The sequence below is a fragment of the Anoplophora glabripennis genome, unplaced genomic scaffold (genome assembly GCF_000390285.2).
Source record: "Anoplophora glabripennis isolate ALB-LARVAE unplaced genomic scaffold, Agla_2.0 scaffold3, whole genome shotgun sequence".
Classification (NCBI taxonomy): domain Eukaryota; kingdom Metazoa; phylum Arthropoda; class Insecta; order Coleoptera; family Cerambycidae; genus Anoplophora; species Anoplophora glabripennis.
The window spans coordinates 562,284-584,307 of NW_019416486.1; the positions used below are offsets into that span (position 1 = coordinate 562,284).

General features: G+C 33.9%; 1 protein-coding gene across 1 annotated transcript in view; it reads right to left on the reverse strand.

Annotated features, from left to right (window-relative positions):
- The window catches only part of LOC108917918 (carbonic anhydrase-related protein 10), a 461,749-nt gene that overhangs the window by 31,849 nt on the left and 407,876 nt on the right, over positions 1 to 22,024 (reverse strand). Inside the window, exons 7-8 of the mRNA XM_018724730.1 lie at positions 21,608 to 21,762; positions 15,870 to 16,001 (exon numbers count right to left, since the gene is read on the reverse strand). Of these exons, the coding sequence (XP_018580246.1) occupies positions 15,870 to 16,001; positions 21,608 to 21,762 (287 nt within the window). The remainder of the gene's footprint in view (positions 1 to 15,869; positions 16,002 to 21,607; positions 21,763 to 22,024) is intronic.

The window sequence follows — 22,024 nt, forward strand, 5'->3', positions numbered from 1 at the left end:
TTATAAAACATGAAAAATATATACAGGGTGTATCTAAATAACACCAAAAAAATGTAAGGGACGATTATCTGATGAAAACTAATAGTGGGATAAAATTTTTTGAAAAACTGAAAAATTACGCACCTTCAAAAATTAAAAAAAATGTATTTCTATTTTTATCTTTCATGTATATCAAGCTAAAGAAACCAAACTTGGTGAAATTTACTTGTCAAAAAAACTACACTGAAATTTTTCCAATCCTGAAATATTTTTGTAAGGGGTTGAAATAATCAACCTTATGATTTCTTTTATTATTTTTTTTGATAAATGTTTTTTATTTACAAAAATATGTCTAAAAAGCCCCATTCGTTTACCTACTTTTTAATCTCTTCAAGTGTTTTCGAAAAGTTATACTCCATGGTTGAAAAAATTTCAAAAAGCAGTTTTTTTTTGACAGATAATGTGCACCAAGTTTGGTTTCTTTAGCTTGATATACATAAAGGTAAAAAAGAAAAAATGTGCGGTGCTAGCAGTACGCGTTGTGCACAGTTGTATAGTGACTATAAATCTGTCAACATTCATCCGCGGGTTAAATTAATACTGATATTAGAGCAATATAATCTTTATAACACCCTTGGTTCATAAATATTTTGTTGTAGGAGCCTTTTTCGTTTCAGTTAACTAAGGTGTATTTTTAACACTTACGAAATTGAATTAAAATGTCGACATTTACGACAATTTTGGAAAAAATATCCTTATTATCTTAAAAGCACATGTAGTAAAGCAAAAGTTAGCTATCTGGAATATAAAATAACGATTTATTGAAGACATTCGAGACCGATAGAACCAGTTGCGGAAGCGGCGACAACTCAGAAACAAATACGTATTGTTTCGGTAAATATTTAAGGACATTAATTAAAATTTACATAGAAAATCCACAAATCTCGGCGAGCACGAACGCAAAATTTGCATTGTCTGGTTTCCAATTTCCTGTATTAAAGTCGCGCCAACATGTCGACATGTTCGGGTCCCGTTGTATGTGTACGCCGGCTATACGTCGCATCCGTTGAGTATGCGCTTCTCATTTCCGGCCAGTTATACTTTACTATTGTTACGAATGGCTTCTAAATTTTCATTCTTACTAGGCCGCTGCCGTTCCAATTCGCGGCACGTATCGCGCTCTCCCATTAGCACATACATATTAAAAGAGATGCAGTTGTAGCGGGATAATGCCCGAATAAACTTCTTCCAACGGCTTTAATTTCTATTTTTTTTTTGTGTCCTAATGGCGTTTATTTAGTGGTAATTTCGAGTTAACTGTCGCTGGATGCAATTATGAAAACTTAAATCTCTAAATTGTACTTACACAAAAGAGCAATTAGATTGTTTCCTTGAATAAAATTGTATATACAGGGTGACCCGTTTAAAACTCCCCAGCTGGATATCTCGAAAACGGAAAAAGATAAATGATTTCTGAAAAATCCACTGTATAGTTTTAGTAAATGGCTTTACTTGTGTGTACAAATCCCGTTCCTCTCAGTGCAGGTATAGATGTCGCTGCCATCCGAAAACATATTTTGTTGACAGCAGTTTTGAAAAGTGGCGCACATGAAAGATCTCTAAATTATAAGCAACTTTTGTGATATAAACAATTTTCGAAAATCCACTAGTTTCCGAGATACTTGGATTTGAGGTAGTTTTTTTTCCAGGGGGAAGATTTTTTAAAGTTAAGTTTTCAGGCATAACTACTGCAGATTTTCGTCATATTAGATTGCTTTGAATAAAACAGTGATGAATTAATTTTATTTAACTAATAGATATCACAGGAAATTACTTCATTTAATCTTGTTTACGCAAATCATAGACTTTTCGATCAAGATAAAGTAATATTTATTTAACAAAAACTGATGCAAAATTAACAAAAAATACAAATAAACGATACTAAATTAACATCATACACGAGTCACAATAAGTGGTCAAAATTGCCATCATTCTCTTGAATACATAAATCATATCTTTCTCTAAGCTCGGTATCAGTTGCCCGTAATAAAACATTTCGAGGAATAGATGCACAGCTCGCATAAATTTTATTGCAGAAGTCAGCCAAGTCTTCAATTTCTGTTTGGTAAATTAGGTTCTTTAGATAACCCCACAAGAAAAAATCGAGTGGGGTTAAATCAGGGGAGCGGGCAGGCCACCTTATTGGACCATTGGTGCCTATCCATCGCCCCTGAAAATATTCATGAAGAAAATTTTGCACCCTCCTTTCGTTATGAGCTGGTGCCCCGTCTTGTTGGAACCAGATATTTTGACTCGTAACTAAAGGAACTTCTTCCAAAAGAACATTTAGTTCCGTCTGAAGGAATTGTAAATAATTGCGACCGTTCAAATTTTCCTCATATAAATAGGGTCCAATTAATATGCCATTAATAATACCACACCATACATTTATAGAAAACGTGATTTGGAAATGTCTGTCTTTGGTTCATCTGTCATGTCAGAAATGGCTATTATGTCTATTCAAAATGCCATTTTTGTAAATCGACTCTCGTCAGTCCATATAATGTTATTTAAAAACTGGTCGCTTTCTTGAGCCTTTATTTCCATTTCTGCAATAAAATTTAGTCTTCGTAGCATATCACCAGGACGTAAATTATATAAAAGATGCACTTTATAAGAATGATACGTATTTCGCTTCAAGATATTATGGACCGATGATGTTCCGGAAATTCCCGTTTCTTGTTGTATAGCTCGCACCGAGGTATGTGGATTAGTTTCAACCTTACCTAATACCACGGCAGTGTTTCTATCATTTGTAACAGTGTTTCTACGATGCTTCTTTTTGTTAAAAGAAACACAATGAAGCAAATTCGTCGATAAAGACAAAAAGGTTTTATGATCGGGATTTCGACGGTTTGGGTAACGTACCTGATATAGTCTTTCTGCTTCTCTGGAATTTCTACGGTATTCACCGAATATTAAAATTATGTCGAGCTTTTCTTCATTGGTGTACTAGACCATACTGAATAAATGTCAAATGTGTCAAAGTTGAAGGTGTAGACTTGTAGTTATGGTAATAGTAATATGTAATCAACTTTGACACTTCAAGAAAACAAAAGGTTCAATATTATATGCATATGTTTCCACAACTCTTAGTGGTAGATGTGGAAGCATACACTGTTGTTTTCAGAGTGCCCTAAAGATAATAGTCACAAGGTGTTAAGTCTGGTGAACGTTCAGGCCAGTTAGAAGGAACATTATCCCCGCTACCGATCCATCGTCGAGAGAATTTTTGGTTCAAATACTGCCCAGTGAAATGTGGTGGAGAGCCATCATGTATAAACCACATGTTAGCTCTGAGTAATAACGGCACATCTTTCAATAACTCGAGTTTTACAAAAGTTCTAAATAAAATTCCCCATTCAGTGTATTGGGTAGAATAACAGGGCCAGTAATAATCTATCAATAATCCCAAAACATTGATGCGAAATTCATGCTGATAATGTTTCACTTTAACAAGATGTGGATTTTCTTGAGCTTACACATGTTAATTGTGAATATTTATTATTCCGCTTCTGGTAAAACCTAATTGGTAGGTACAATGACTTAAAGATCAAACTGAAATTACAGTCAACCTACAAAATCAGAGCCTACTAGCACTTTGTTAAGTACACTGTTATATGGCTGGTAAGATAATGCATACATTTAAAAAATATTTTTTGTACTCAAACCGCTCATTTAATCAAAATTTTACAAGAGGCCCAAAAACTTTCAAATGGTATCACCTATCAAATAAAATGTAGTCGTCATTATTGCCCAAAAGAGGAAAGAGTTATGAACGGATATTATCACCATAGTTTTGTAGGAGTTCTAAGTTTAAAAAAGCACACCAAAATATGTAAATTGAAAGCAAAAGTCCACACCCCAAAAATAATCAACATCGAATATTACGTATTCGAGTTATTTACAAAATTCAAAAAATTTTCATGAACTTTGCGGCCATCTAGTGGCCAAACAATGCGATTTCACATATAAGCGAATTAGCCTAAATCTGCCTATTTCGGCAATGTTTTACCTATATGTATGTCCAGAATTACGCTTCAACTAAGTAATCACAATTTCTCAATTAATTTAGTTGAGTGATTACAGTTTTTTGTCACGAATTTGCTAAAAGCACTGTGTTTTAAAATGTCGCCCTGTTAATCTTCCACTAACACACATCATCCCGTGTAATCTAGATGCTGGCTGAGAAAGCCCGGTGAGTAGTTGCAGCTCTCGGCTAGTAATAAATGTCCCGTCTCTAAGACTAGCGCCGCCTCCTTCAAGTGACCTAACAATATTAAACAATGGCGCATATTCATCATATGGTCCTCAGTAATATTAAATGTTATTATACCGTGATGAAGTTCATGAAAGTTAGCAGCTACTTTGATATAAAGTACGAGCAGCATAATACTCTCCCTGACAGGTTGAACTTGACAAGAATGTACTGCAGCTTTGTTTTGTGTATTTTGTGCTGCTTTCAACAGAGCAGAGGGGTCTTCGCAAACAATATTAAGTTCGTTAATATTGCAGGTGATGGGGTGAAAACTATTTCGAATTGAAGGGTAAATGCTGGAGGATTTAATAGTTTCATTACTTACATGTTCGTTTCTGAAAGTATTCCGTCACCAAATTATTTTCCTCAGATGATTTATTATTCATTACTATAATTATTATATTTAAAAGTCAGCAACTAAAAAAATTTAAAAATCCTTGTCACTTGGTGCTTGCTTAATTCAAACATCAACATATTATTTCTTTTAGAATTAATTTGACATGTTAAAGTAAGCCAATGCCACACTTCATTTAGTATTCCTGGGTCATAGTTATGATTTAATGACAAAAAGTAATAATACTGAATGTTTGATTTTTTGTTTTTTCCCTATGAGGGTCGTTTTTTCAAATCCCTCTCGAGTATATCTGCTGCCTCTTAGATTCTACAACCCTCTCATGAACACCTACAGATAGATATCCACGGTATAGATTTGCGGATTTCGAACCAAGAGCTAAATACTTCCCGTCTAACTCTACAGTCACGCTTTGACACCTCTATTATCACAGCTCCTATTACTGCGTTATTACATTTTGGAACATAACTGACATATTCCTAATGGTAAAGTTATCTCGACTTAAAATTATGTTAATTTAGATTATATGGTGGCTTGGAAATAATAGAATTACACTAGATCAAAGTTTTTCAATATGTACTAAATATATATAAAATTGAAATGAAAACCAAAATTAAACTATTGTGTATCCAGAATGATAAAATAAGTGTAACTACTAACTACTTATCTAATGCTGTAATATATTTGTTTGTACATAATCCAAAAAATGATAACTTTCTGGCAGAAATATGAAATACAACACTACAAGTTTAATTTGTCAAGTTGGTAACCACGGATTTTTGGGTGAAAATAGAATTTTCCCTGTCACTTTCCACTAAGGCGCTTTCAAGAAATAGAGTATCACAATTACAGTTTAAAATAGAACTCCCTTGTTTTTCAAGATAATCAGTAAAAATTTCGCACGGACTTTGTATTAGATATTTTTTTCTTTGATTTTTGAACTCGTGCAAAATTTTGATTGAGGGCTTAGTTTGTAAGATATTGTAACTTCTTTAGGTATTTTAATTTTTTGTTTTGTTTTAGACAACCCTTAAGGCTTGGTATTCTTTAAAATAATGAATATTTTGACGTACTGATTTTAAGTTAGCTTTATCACAAAGGAACAATCCGTATTTTTCCAAATTCATCTTATTTTCCATGGTATGTTTGTCATAATAATTTTTGAGTTTGACAAGCACTGATCGTTTTCGCTGTTCACTAAAATACAACGGTTCTAATCAAAATTAGAAACATTAAAGTTTAATTTAAATTTTGTTTTTAAAACTATACTAACAGAAAGGACCAAAAGCTGAATTACAGGCAACCTACAAAATCAGAGCCTACTAGCACTTTGTTAGTATTGTAATATTGGTAGCAAGATATTTTTATACCTACATTTAAAAAATATTTGTTTGTACCTAAACCGCTCATTTAATAAAAAGGCCCAAAAACTTCCAAATGGTATCACTTATCAAATAAAAAATAGTTGTCATTATTGCCCGAAGGAGGAAAGAGTTATGAACGGATATTATCACCATACATCAATTTTGTAGGAGTTGGAAGTCACTCTGTATAACACCAATGTGTAGATTGAAAGCAAAAGTTCACACCCCAAAAATAATCAAAATCGAATAATACGTATTCGAGTTATTTACAAAATTAAAAAAAAAATCCACGAACTTCGAGGTCATTTAGTGGCAAAACTAAGCAATTTTGGATATAGGTGAATTATCTTAAATCTGCTTATTTTGAGTCCACCAATCTGTGGTCTTCCGTTGTATACGTTATTCTGGGAAAGTATACCTGATAGGTATAAAGTTGAAATTAACCAGTTTTCATCCTTTTTGGCTTTGACGAAGTGTCAATCGCTTGGTGTTACTCACAATTGGATGTGATGTCACGTGGTTACAACGTATCCACCATTACGCCTGCACGTGGATCCAGGCTTAAACAGGCAGCAGTGGCGTGACTATTTTAAACTCAGTGCCATACGTTTATAGTTCTATCAATTGTGAGTGAATGTATTTTATATACAGGGCGTAACTTTAAGCGAAAGCTATTGTTCTGTGTCGAAACCACGCGAGCTACCTGCTCGTACAGCTCCTATTCAGGTTCTCTTTTATTTAAACACAACTTGTACTTTTAGATATATTTTCCACAAACACAGAACAAGAAGATTACATTTGACGTTTTTATCAATAATAGCAATTGTTTTTATTTTAACAAAACAAAACTCTCATGTCAAGACAAAAGATAGGATGCACATTATCGATGTCTCTAACAGCTATACAGGGTGTTTCATAATTGGATGTCAATATTGAAGGGTGTTAATCTGTGCGTGATTTTAAGACAAAAAGTTCATATAAACATAGGTCCGTTTTCGCTTTATTTTTGATATACAGGGTGATTAATGTCTGTTTGTAAAATTGTTTTTTTTTTTAATAACTCCGAAACTAAATTAGATAGTTTTATAAAACTTAGTATGTGTAAACTAGGTGCAGAGACACGTCTTTTACATAATAAACGAATTTTCATTTTTAACCAGTGGCGTCCCAATTAACTTCAACCTCATTATTTTGAATGAAAAAAATGATACGCCACTGCATTTTTGAAAAACAAAAATTATTGTATAAATGGTGCTTTATTTTGTAATAAAAAAGATCTCTTGAGTTTTTTTCTTATCTTGCACTGTTTTTTAGTAAAAAAATAAAGAACAACATACTAACCCACATTGAGCCAAACAGAAAGCATGATATAAAGATTACCTAGTAGGCTGTGGTTGTTGATTACTGTTGTGATTTATTAATTTTGACAGTTCAGTTCATTCAACTCAATTTTGATACTTAAAATACCTGTACAGTGTTATTTGATAATGGTTGAGTTTACTAATCAAGAGTTGGCAGACATTCATTACATGTATGGCTTGGCTGATGGCAGAGCGCCAGAGGCTAAACGATTATATCAAGAGCGTTTCCCGAATAGAGTCACACCAGATAGACGAACATTCTCAAACATACATAGAACGTTGGCTGAAACAGGTACTTTTAAGCCAAATAATCAATTAAAAGGTGCCCATCGGACTACTAGAACTCCAGAAGTTGAAGAAGCAGTTTTAAATTCAATTGATGAAAATCCTAATATTAGCACTAGACAAATTGGAAATAACTTGAATATCTCGCACATTCTAGTTTGGAGAATTCTTCACGATTTTCTGTTATACCCGTATCATATTCAACGGGTCCAAGCCTTACTTCCTCGAGATTTTCCTTTGCGAATCAACTTTTGTCAATGGTTTTTGGAGAAAATTGCGCAAAATCCCTTGTTTGACTGTGAAATAATGTTTACAGACGAAGCTAACTTCTCTAGAAACGCTATAAGAAATTTCCATAACAATCATGTTTGGGCCGAAGAAAACCCGCATGCAATTGTGAACTTTAACAATCAAGAACAATTTTCCGTGAATGTTTGGGTTGGAATTGTTGAAAATCACTTAATTGGACCTTTTTTTCTGCCACAAAGGCTAGACGGCCGTACATATCGTCGGTTTCTAGAGGAGGATTTGCCCGTATTACTTGAAGAAGTGCCACTTTTAACTAGAAATAGAATGTGGTTCATGCATGATGGTGCACCAGCTCATTTCCATCGAGAAGCAAGAGAATATTTAAATCGCACATTTCATGACCGATGGGTAGGCCGTGGTGGACCCCAACAATGGCCCCCCAGGTCCCCAGATTTGAATAGTGCGGACTTCTTCTTATGGGGGCATCTGAAAACTCTGGTTTACAACACTCCGGTTAACACTGTAGAAGACCTGAGGAATCGCATAAGAGCTTCCTGTGATGTAATAAGGAACACTGACAACATTTTTCAAAGAGTCCGCACTAATATGAGAAGAAGAGCTGAAGCATGTATCCTTGCAGGTGGAGGGCATTTTCAACAACTGATGTAATTGTTTGTTTTTTTCGTTTCACAAAATTGTTATTTGTTGATCGTCAATCGTAATTATTAATAATATTATACAATAATGTGTATAAGTTATCTAGTAAAAGAATTATTTCCATAAAATGTGTAAAAAGTACTTCATTCCACGTACAGATAATTATTGTTGTTCTTTATTTTTTTACTAAAAAACAGTGCAAGATAAGAAAAAAACTCAAGAGATCTTTTTTATTACAAAATAAAGCACCATTTATACAATAATTTTTGTTTTTCAAAAATGCAGTGGCGTATCATTTTTTTCATTCAAAATAATGAGGTTGAAGTTAATTGGGACGCCACTGGTTAAAAATGAAAATTCGTTTATTATGCAAAAGACGTGTCTCTGCACCTAGTTTACACATACTAAGTTTTATAAAACTATCTAATTTAGTTTCGGAGTTATTAAAAAAAAACAATTTTACAAACAGATATTCATCACCCTGTATATCAAAAATAAAGCGAAAACGGACCTATGTTTATATGAACTTTTTGTCTTAAAATCACGCACAGATTAACACCCTTCAATATTGACATCCAATTATGAAACACCCTGTATAGGTAGATAGATATTGAGAACACGTGCAAGTAACATACATAATGTCCAAAAAGAGCTTTAAATAGGTCAATAGAACTTAATTTAAAGTAAAGAGATTAAAATTGACTTAAGTAAATAAAATGAAATTAAAAATAAAATAAAATGACTAACACTGAGAGATGAAAATTTAATAGTATCGTAATTTATTAAACACTTCTATTATAAACGGAGGCATATTTATCGGAACATGTCGAATATTCGTTTTGCATGAGTTTTGTTAGGTGAACTACATAATATCAATCCACCTGATGTTAAACGACAACAGAGCGTTAAGAGACAAAAAACAAATGGCCAAGCGGCGGGTATGGAAATTACGAAAAAAATCGGACGACGGAAACTGAGAAATCAAACTTGTGTTATTAAAATTCAAAGGTAGTCTCTAATCATATAACTTTTCACAATTTCGAAACTTTTCAATTTTTTTTTTTAATTTCTACTAAAACGAGAAATATATCTTGTATACCCGCTAACAATTTGGAAAAGTCTAACCATCTGATTATTGACGTAGCGCAAGCCTGTGCCTTCGTCCGGAATAATGAAAAACAAACATTTTCTTTTCCGAAGCTGAGTTATGTGATCGCTGGACTCGTACGTGGATTTATTTTTTTTACCATCATATTTAGCGAGCCGTAACAAAACCTTGAGGATTTAAGCTATTTTGAAATTTAATTGTGGATATTCCTCCACTTAATATGCGCTTAATATGTGCTTAAGATGCGCAACCTATATTCTAAAAAAATAAATAACAAATAATTTTTTCTACTATTGCGCGTAAAATAATAAAGCTGCATACAAATGTAACTGCAAATTTGATGAACATTACTGACAATTCTTAGATGTAGCAATTTAATAATTTATGTTTAGGAAAAATCGCTACTGCAGTTGATGCGTTCATTGAAATGGCTGACTTATTCAAAAGTGGTGGTTATTTCGTACATTTATTATATTTTATAGTTCCCTGTTTATAATTAAAGCTCAAATTTCTTGCATTTTAATGTATTTCAAAATCCTGTTGCGCTCTATTGGACTATTTTATTTGTTATCTAAAAAGCTATTGCACTTATGGAAAAAACGGAACAGACCAAATTTATTCCACATAAATCAAGCTAGCCAAAACAGATCTTGATGACCATGTCAATGATGAAAAAAGTAACAAGAAATTACTTCTACTTCATGCAACCGAAGAGGAAGAACAAAAAGATTAAGTAATTGCCAATACATCGCAAAAGAGTAAATTACATTTTAAGGAAAAATATATGTTTCTGTTCTAGTTTGAAGGTTCATAAATCCGCAGAAATGTATTTTATATGAAACAACCCCATTCATTCATACTTATTATTTATGTATATCCTGGATATTAACAGCACTGCTATAATAATTAGTAATATCAAACTAAAAGATGTTTGTAAGGCAAAATCGCCAAAGGCTCCTTTAAGTATTTCGGCGTTGGCACAATTTAAATAGATAAATTGAAGGAAACATTGTAATGTAAATTGAAAAGTATTAATGAAAAATTAAATTAGGAAATTTAAAACTCTTTCAAACTGTGTATGGGTTCCCTATACCTATCTCTAAGGGTATTGGAGATATTTGTGCCGTTTCGTTTTTTATCGAATTTTTTTGAAAAACATGTCTTTATCGAGGTCTTTATTGAATTAGTTTGGGTTCCTCTTGATGACGTCTCTTTAAATATAATGAGAAAATGAGGATGCAATTAGATGACGCACCTGCAAATTTTCTATATTCAGTGAGAAATTATTTAAATCCTAACTCCCAAAGTAAAAATATACTGATTGTCCCATTTAAAATAACCAAGTTATTGTTGTTTAAAGTTGAAAAAAGTATCCAGCAGTTTTTTTAACACCCTGTACAATACTAAGTGACGACAAATATAATAATTTATAACTTCAAGGATCTAAAATACACTCAGCAAAGCTGCTTTCTTAAAATTATTTTTTATTGTTAATATAAAATTTCTGCGCTAACCCATTTTCACTAAAATTTAAATATCTCACAAACAATAGTCCTAGGTATGCACAACCTTTAATGAATACCTACTTTTTTATGGTGCTTTTAAAAATGCAATAAAATACAGGGCGTTCCATTTAAAAATACATAACTTTGATATGGTACGCTTTTCCTGGACACCCTGTATATTTCAAAATACTTTTAAAATGTAGCCGTAATTAATCTACATATACCCTCTTACAACTCTTACAACTTAGATATAGCGATCATTAGAAATCTGCTATAATCAATAAATCCTCTGTATATTCAGTCAGGATTTGTCTGCTCGACTAAATTTATTTTGAAAGAGACACACGGAAAACTGATAAGAGTCATATATGCTCTTTGAGAGTCACATGTATGCTAAGAAATAACATCAAGACAAGAATAGTAAATGAGATTGTAGGAAACAACTAATCTCCAGTAGTAAACCACATCTGCAATATCTAGACAAATTTTATTATTATTTATATTATATTATTATATATATTTTTTAATTTGTCTCCTTTTTTCATTGTGCGATTTTGGGTTAGGCAAATCTATTTTCATAAAAATAACCCTTGATTGGTCCTCTTGGCGTAAGGGTTTATTTCACTATTTTTTTTTTGAAAATGGCAAAATACCGAATAAATAAAGAAAAAATTAGAATTGATAACTATTGATACCTGAATCCAATTATTATTATTAAATTACATTTCAAATATAAGATTTAAAAAAATGATATTTTGAAACAACCTGTCTAGATTAACATGAACTATTATTTTTATTCTTGCAATCCAATTGGATATAGTCCTCACGATAGGATCTTAATTCGTACATTTTGATTCGAAACGGCCAAATAACCGTAAATACGTATCATGAGTAGTTCGGACCTAAATCACAGATAACTTTTCAAGGGAAACAACCAAACATTATAAGCCTCATAAAAATAAGTTACTTTTGAGCTTTAATACAGTTACCGAAGTTTCCATATTTTTTTTTAATGACTGGTTTTCAGTACACCTCGATTATGCTAACGATGGACTCTGCACTGGGTTTTGGGAGTACCGCAGAAAACTCATCTGCCTCCTGATAACCCCCCGAACTGAGGATCGATGTCGAAAACTCCTGAAGTATGAAATAACAGCGTTCCCGTCCCGGCAATGTTTCGGAATTCACCGCGAGGATAATTTTTAATGAAATATCTCGCCGGCAAGATGAAATCTTGTTAAAAGATTTAATAAAATGAACGTCAGCCGTATTTATGGAAGTTACAAGTCGCGGTAATGTAGCATAATTAGGCGACAACGGAGGCATTAGGCGGGCCGCGGGCGTTTTCGAGTCGACTGAGTTTGGTTAAGAGTTGAGTTGAGTCGAGTCACAGCCCCGGGCGGGAAAGCGTTCTCTGTTAATGTCGTTTAGACGCGGGGTCATTCGAGCATCTCCCCCAGAGAAAGGAAATAGGCAATTGACTTTTTAAATCGGCAGTTATTTGGCTGGAAACTGCTAAATTCTATTTTCTGCGCTGGAACCTTTAAATGTTAACCCGATTTTTTCAAGGGCACCGCACTGGAATAATTTAGGCGTAAGGTGGGATGGCATTGTATTATTTTTAGTTTGCTAATGGCACAAACACAAAATTAGGTATACAATTTTAAAAGCGAACCACTTTACCAATAATTTCATGCAGGGTGAAGCCATCAATAATTAGACTGTCACCAATAAATGAGCATGAACACCCAGATTTTATGAAGTTTTACAATGTTTATTCTAAAATAGGCTCTCTGGGTATTTACTGTATAAACTATTGTGCAAAACCATACTTATCGTATCAACTTCGACGTCACCTGTTATATGGGTGTTGCACGGTGAAAATATATATAAGTAGTGAAAAATTAAAAGTGTTTAACCCGTATTAATTAGCAGGTAATATTCTCTAAGTACTTTGTTGTTAATTGTTCTATGTAATCTTATGATTGTGATGGTTATAGATGTTTCATGATAATAATTCTGTGTATGTTTAGCCTTCATGGTCTTATGCTCAGGGGCGTATATTTTTCTAACGTAAAATTGTTACAATTATTATTAAAGATTCATTATTTATTACATGTTAAAATATGTATATATTGTCGTGACTGCCCGGATATTGCAATAACAATTCCTTTGTTACACATTTAACTTGTTTGATCATGATTACGTTGTTCGAAAAACAAATAATAAAACGTTTCTTGTGCTCACTATGACATATACGTATATACATATGCGTATGACATATACGCATATAAAAGCCCTGTTGAATTTACTAACATTTTCGCCCGTGAGGAGTGAATCTGCAAAAAGAATAATTAAATACAAAAAAAGAATGCTAAAACAGATCTTCCGAAATCTCAATTCACAGCTGGAGTGCCTCCCGTATCGGACTTGAGTACCTTCCGGCCCTGCCGGCTAACTAACACCAAACCTCTTCAGTTTTACTTGGAAGTGTCTATGTCTAATTCGAGTTAGGAGACATTTAGTTACACATTAAATAAGTCGGGTGTTATTTATCATTAGCAAAGGATCTTAATTTATGCCTTTTGTTATAGGTTGTTTGGGTAGTTAGAGTAACGATCGTGGGTTTCTCTGCCATGCTCTTTCCCCACAGGAGCTCTAGGTGAGCCTGACACTCTCATTTTATGGTAAATGGTTGTTAATGTTTTTGTTGCTCTTTCTATTTGTCACATGTTTAATTTGAAGACTGTTGTACGTAAATAATAAAGTTAGGTGTATTTACTCTGCTTTTGTTTTATAAAATTAAACCATACTTCCCCTCTTTAAAGTTAGTAGCCAGCGCCTTCCGGTCAATTGAAAATAGATATATACAACGTAGGTATTTCTTATGACGATCACATATTTTTGGCCACAACTACGTTTATATTTTTTTCGATCGAACCCGGGGTTGTTATACTACACTATTTACCGTAATGTAAATGTATTAGTTCAAATGTACCACATGACTGTTGTTTGTTATGGCAGTGTTCTAGTTTTGTGAACATAGTGCTGTGAACATTAACTAATAAGGTATTGTCATAGTCTCGAGCGGATTTCACATTTTCACACAACTTTCCGATCGGAACCATGAAGCCGTCTACGCAGGGCTAATCTCAGTCGAAGTAGAGACACATGTCCGAAGGAATCCAAACTATCCTTCTCGAGAAGTAGAAAGCAAAGCACGGAAAATAATAATTTCAAGTAAGTTTCCAAAAATTTCCACCGAAGTTCCTAAAAAGTTCTTAGTCGCCGCAGCAGATGATACCGCCCGAGGCCGATGTCGTCAGCAGAGTAGCTGCCAACAGTGCTATGCGAAAATAGAAAATTCACCTCAGTTTCGAATTTCGGACACTGAAAAGTTTTCCGAATATTACGGAATTCGAACTAGGGAATCGGAAGACAAAATCAAAGTACCACGTTAGACTCCAGGTCAATCATCAGTTCCAGTAGGAGACAATCCATAGATGGGTAAAATTATCCAAACCTAAGGCAGACTTCACTACAGGAGTTCTGCGGATCCATCATGGCATGTGATCGTACGTCGACCTTGATGCGTTGCCGTTCATTAACCAGGAACATAATCTGATAATCTGACTGTTACCTATAGTACGTTTTAAATTATTGCCATTTTGCATTGCGATCAATAATAATCAAATACTCGTTTGATAAATACATATTTTAACAATAAATCCAATTTTTAATAATTCAAACATTCAAAAATGTTCAAAATGTTTTTGCCAGCACATTGCTCTTATCCCGGACCTCAATTCTAGTGCCCTATTCATCAAGGCCTTTGTGCAATCTTGCGGTGAAGATCCTAAGGCATAAAATAAGTTTCTAGAAGTTGCCCAAATTCACACACACACTACACAAGCTCCGTGAAGATTTTATATTTCCTAAAGCCTAGAAGACAGAGTCATAACATGAGAATACTCGAAGTATCCCGAAAACATTAAGTGCAACAAGACTCACTTGAAAACCTCTAGGAAATCATGCAATCTCGAGGGTGTATCAGAGTGGACGAAGGCAACAAAACAAATTAGATCCATTTACCACATTTCAAAGCAACTACCGGCCTCTGATGGAGAATTCTGGTGTACAAAATCATGTTCCACGATATGATCAAATGTAGAAAACGGAACACCAACGTTATTGGAAGATGGGAACTGATTTAATAAAACAGTACACTATCTGGTTGTGGATACCAAAAATCAGTTTTTGAGATAGGCAGGTAGATCAAATTTTAGTAAAATCACGCATCTTTTTACCATGTTTCTATTTTTTTGTGGCTTTAAGGCTCTTGGAACCTAGATGTAGTTTACAGTTTCAGCTAATTCTGGGTATTCGACTATGTAATAATGGGTTACTTTAGTATTACTAATAAAATAAAACATTTTATAATAGAGAGGCAATAATGATATTTCAAAGTTTTTTTTTAATATAAAATTTTACATTCGCTTACGTGAAATAGACTAAGATAGGAAAGCGGCTTGCAGGGAAAATTAAATTCTATAAATAATGCGAGTTGGGCTCCTATTTGAATGGAGGCAATAAAAATGTGTGAGAAAAATGCGCGCCCGACTAGACGAGCTCATTCCACATGACAATTTACCTGGAGCAATAAAAGTAGTATAAGGCAGGCGGGTACTTACTTCGGAGTTTTTGAAGTTAATATTTGTCCGAATAGTTCTTTGGTGGAGCGGCTGAACGGGGCGAGCGTTATTTCCCAGGGGAGCCTTCGGCGCCTCCTCCGATCCTTGCATTAATTTTCTCAATGAGTACAACTGCAACCAAATTACAAGAGTTATTGCACTTTGTCTACTTCTGTACTTTAACGGTTGTGTAAGTTTTTTTAATGATTTATTTAAAAAAGTTCAGTTAAGTGATTTAGGAAAATATGGAAATTATATGCACTATAGAAATTTCTCGTATATTCTATAGGGTGTTACAAAAAAATTGGCGAGTGGTTGACCACAGGGGTGCTTGGTGAAGATAATGAAAGTTACGTGCAGTAATTTTTCTTTTAGGGGCTTCATTGGAAGAGACAGGATGTCAAAGGTTACAAAAAAATTATTAACAACTCCGAAAAAAAGTGGGATGAAATTTTACATTATGTTTTTTCTTATACCGACATATTTTTGTGTTGTTTTGATAACAAGAATGGATGTAAAAAGTGCTATAGAAACACACTTTTATCAACGTCTTTTTTTTAATAATATGAAGATAAAATTTTGCATAAATTACCTGATGGAGGTTGACTTTTCTGTCACTTTTGTAGGTCAAACATATTAAAATATATTTGAATAAATGTGATTTTTATTTTAAACGAAACCTATGAATTATGCGTATAAGAAAAATATTCTTATAATGCTAATGACGTCATAGAATTTTACAAAATTATGATAAGACTTTTTAAATGGTAACTTTATGGCTATGTTTATTAGCTATTACGACATCAAAATTCTTTGTAAACAAAAAAAGTTATGATTGTTTGAATTTTGTTATAGCCATTCGTTTTAAAGAAAAACCTGAATTAACGTATCCGTGCATTTCCAAGCAATCAAAAACCTAACACAATTGCAAAGTATGTTTAGGTCTCTCAAATATCTGCAGATAACAATTGAAACAACTATTAAAGTCTATTTGGCCGGTTTAATTAATTTGTGTTGTTGCTATTCCCTTTGATACATAATTTAGCGTTGAATTTTAAAGCACGTTTCGACAAAATAATTGTTTTAATGAAGAAATGAGGGATATGGTTTGTGTTTACGCTAAAGAAGACTTTTGTGAACATGTTGCAACAAGACGGTATTTTACAATATATTCCAGTAGGAGACAACTAGGACACAAATTTTTTAATATCTTTACGGTCGGTTAGGCGTAACCGGATTCTTTCATCCAAAAATTAGTTATGGACAATCTAAAATAATACCGGTGGAGCAAGGAGCAGAACTGGCGTAGTGGAAAATTCACAAATAATTACACGCTGTTTGTCTTGTGGTATAATGGTAATAAGTTCTTCAATTCATTCAGTTCATTAACGTCTGGTGTTAAGTTACTGAAAATTGTTTAGTCGGACCATGGAGCTTCCTTGTAGACTTAATGGCGACCTGTACTTAAAATTTTTACAAAATTGTTTGGAAGAACCAGTGGATGATGTGCTTGAAAGCAATTGTTTATAAACGAAGGGACATCAGCTCGTTTTCGAAATCAAGTTCGTTCTTATTTAAACGAGCGTTTTCCACATCGGTGGATTGGACGTGGTAGCGAATTCCTGTGGCCACCATGCAGCCCAGATTTAAATCTGCTTGACTTTTTTTTAAGGAGTTGTAAATAGTAAATAAAGATCCTACAAGAGAGAAACTCTGTTTAAAGATACAAGATGCTACCAATTTAATAAAAAATAATCAAGAAAGACCTCAAGTTAGGCGCAATCTAATTAAAGGTTGATTATAGATATATAGAAAATGTATAGATTAAATATGCTAGTTAAAAAATGTAGTGTGTTGATAGAAAGACTAGTTTTTTTTGTTTTTCTTTGTTATCAATCCACTTTGAAAATTAATTCAAGTTTTTCTCTAAAACGATTGGGTTTAACGTGTTCAAACAAGTATATCTTTCTTTCTTTAGAAAGAATTTTTACATCATAGCACGTAATAAAAATTGCCATAATGCTACCATTTAAAAAGTCTCAGCATAGTTTTGTAATTTTCTAGGACGTCACTAACGTCCCCTACCAGTATTTTGAAAACTATTCACATATCGTAATTTGTTTTTAAAATGCATTTCCCTACATTTTAAATTCTATATCTTCAACGGTTCTTGAGCAAACGCAAGAAATAGCAAGAAAAATTTCAGATAAAACACCCTGTATTTCGGTGAGAAGTGACATTTTACCCCCTTTTCTCAATTGTTTTATTTTGACGTCCTCTATCTATAGGCTGTTGATTACATCCAAAACGGATACGAAGCGTTCTGCCGAGTTGGGAAGGAATGCTTTGACTACAACTGTAAGGAATCTTTGACTACTTGGTAAGGAATACTCTGATAATACATTAGAGAAGTCTGCTTTAGTTGTTACGTTGCTGCTGCTGCTGCTGCTGCTGATGTTGTACATGTCATTGCTGTCGTTGTTCCTGCTGCTGCTGCCGCAGATGCTGATGTTGTTGTTGTATTTGTAGTTGTTGCTGTTGATGTTGCTGCTGCAGATCAATAGCATCAATAACAACGACAACAATGACAATGCTGATTTCCTTATTTGACAGTATGCGTAAGGAGGATAAGAAACGTTCTGCCGAGTTGGAAAGGGATGTTTTGACTACAACAGTAAGGAATCTCTGACGACTTAGTAAGGAATACTCTGATCATAGATTAAAGAAGTTTGCTTTATTTGTTACTGTCGCTGCTGATGCTGATGTACATGCTATTACTGTCGTTGTTCTTGCTGCTGCTGCAGCTGCTGCTGGTGTTGTTGTTGTCGTTGTTGTTGTTGTATTTGTAGTTGTTGCTGTTGATGTTGCTGCTGCAGATCAATAGCATCAATAACAACGACAACAATGACAATGGTAACTACAACTACCACTATTGCTGTTACTACCACCACTACTACGGCAACAATAACTACAACAACAACGACAACAGAAGCGGCAGCACCAGCAATATCAAGGACATCTAATCTAAGGCAAGACGCTGATAACGCTCTTAAATCTTGTTACTTGAACTGATTTGCTTAGTCGCAGTATGCGTAAGGAGGATAAGAAGCTGTGGAGTTCGAAAGGAAAGTATTGACTACAACAGTAAGGAATCTCTGACTACTTAGTAAGGAATACATAGATTAAACACGGCTAAACTGGAGCACCTAAATTTTAGGAAAAGGTCCCAGATTTTGGACAATGTTTACATGTGCCCGATTTCAAATTATTTCACTTAGGTATTAATTATTAAATTATTTAAAAAAATTAAAAATATTTTTTTAAGTTTAACACACTGTATCTTTTTAACGAAGCGTCCTAGATAAAACCTTTATACGAAAGCCTCCCCTTAAAATTAACCAAAAATACGAGGTTTCATTTTTGGTGAAGCATATGCGTACATACGCGTTCAAGGTATACGTATACATGGAAAGTAAATACATTGTCTTTGGCATTGCCTTAAATATCGCTGGCTGTTGAAAAATAATAATCAATAATTGCCTTATTATGTTCATTTTAGATACCAGACCGTAGATGAGTTATTATTTTATTAATAAAATTTATAATGTACGTTTTTGATTGATAGTCTAAAAAGGTATTGTACTGTATACAATACAATACAATACAATACAATTGTTTTCGCTTATTGTGAAAAAAGTGTGACTTCATAAACTTGTAAAGTCTCTTATCCCTGTGGTTAACTTCAAAAGGGATTAAAGGTTTTAATTTTTCTTGAAGGAAATGAAAGTACGAACAGCGTGATTTTTAAAAATAATTACACGATTAATAACAAATAAAACAACATATTATTGGCTAATATGCCACTGGATATTTGTTAATTTTGAATATACATCTATAATTAATTAAAATGATCCGCTGTTATGCCCCGTCGAATATTTAAAAGGCCTAGGGGAATTGGAGCTCCAAGTGCACTAACCGAGTGCAAATAAATAATACGCAACTTTAACACCCAAACAAAGCTAGCTGCATTACCGGTGGTCGCAATCAATTCTGTTGTGTCGGAGGATAAAATATATAATTCTTTATTTTATTACTGAAATAATTACTCATATGTGGACGGCCATTCATAATATTCGTTGCTGTGCAAAATTAAATTTAGAGTTAATTGATGCATGCAATAAAACCAGTATGAATGTGATACATGTTGATTGCGCTTTGTTAAATAATCAATTACTATTAACCGTCAAATGATTCACTGTTGACATAGACATTAGAAAGTTATAGGGACGTTGAATAAGTTCTCGCTGTTTTCCAACAAATATCGTTACCAGAACTGCTTACGCTCTAATAATCAGTACTATAAGCAAACTTGAAATTTAGTGTATGTTATTTCGCTAAATTGTAAACAACTTTTTTTTCGCGCTGAAAAAAGAGTATTTCTGGGGAATTTTACTGCACTGTTATTAAAAAAAATCTGCAGTTGAAGCATACAAAATATTTGTTGGGACTTACGGCGATCACGTTCCCTCGCAAACAACATGCAGATATTGGTTTAGAAGCCTAAAAAATAATGATTTTGATGTTGAAAATGAAGAACACCGAAACTGTTTGAACATGGAGGATTGCTAGGTGAACTTGCAGAAACATTAGAAGTTGATCACACAACAAATTCGAAACGTTAAAGATAATGATGAATCGAAACCGAGAGATGTCGCGTCGAACAACTGCTTAAATAGCAGAGAAGGACAGGTTTTTTGTATCGTATTATGACTGGCGATGAAAAATGAATACGCTACAATAATCCTTAGTGTAGAAAACCTTGGGACAATCCCGGACATGCGTCAACATCGTCAGCAAAGCCGAATATCCATAGTTCCAAGTTTCTGCTTTGCATTGGTAGGATGAAACCATCACGAGAGATCGTTATCGACTACAACCGCGTTTGAACTGAGCGTTGAAGGAAAACCAATCTCTATTAGAACAGAGACATGACTAAGTCATTTTGCAGCATGACAACGCTCGGCCACATGCTGAAAAATTGGTGAAAACCTACTTGGAAATATGTACTTAAATGGAAGTCCTACTCCACCCGTTGTATTCACTAGATACTGACCCTTCCGGTTATCTCTTATTCCGATCGATAGCACGTGGCGTGATTGAGCAGCCATTCTTATGAAGATGCCAAAAATGGGTTGACTCTTGGATCGCCTCAAAATGGAATTAAAATGCTGCCAAAAAGATGGGGGAAAAGTAGTAGCTAGCGATGGACAATACTTTCAGCGATGTGTTCTTTAAATTTTTTTTCTACGAAAAAACAAGAAGTTATTTAACATCCCAAAATGTTTTTTCCCACTACGGCGCTATGCTCCCTGCTGCAGCAAAATATAGAATTTCTAAGACAATGGATTTTTTCTACGGGAGACTGTGGAAGGGCCACGAATTGTTTTTTTTTTTGTAGGGGAAGTTCCGTCAATAGGGCTTCCATATTTATAAATAAAATTACTTATTGCATTAATTATATTGTTACAGAATATTACGAAAAAAGAAAACTATTTAAGAGATATACTGTTCCTCCGGAGAATTTGAGCGACTAACCCTGTATACATTACACATTACAATGCGCTATCGACCACGTCGAGAACCGAATCCGAATCTGGAATTGATTACCCCTTTTTGGGCACTATCTGCCACTTAGTCGCAGATAAATGAAGAAAACAATGCATCTCGCGATTACCTACCTCGTGTTTGGTAATATAAATGGGCTTATTAAGTATGATCCAGACTGTAGTCTCCCAGCATCCCGGATGCGTCGTGGAGCCCTCGTACGTCATGAAGCTATCTGTATCTGGCAGCAGACTTCTTAAGGATAGATGCTTTATGGGCGTGTAGGCCCCTGCAAAGGAAAAAAAACGTGCAATTATATCTTTTATTACAGTTTCTTCAAGATAGCCAAACTTATATAGTAGAAACTACAGGTCAAAATAGCTTCTTTGAAGCTAATTTGCCTAGATACCAAAATACACCGCTAACGAGTTACAGCCATTTAAAGTTGAAATGAAAAAGTAAAAATACAAACTCTTAAACAAGATATTTCTTTTTAAATTTGGCACACGATCAATGTTGATATATAGCCATCTTTTGTTATCAATAAAATC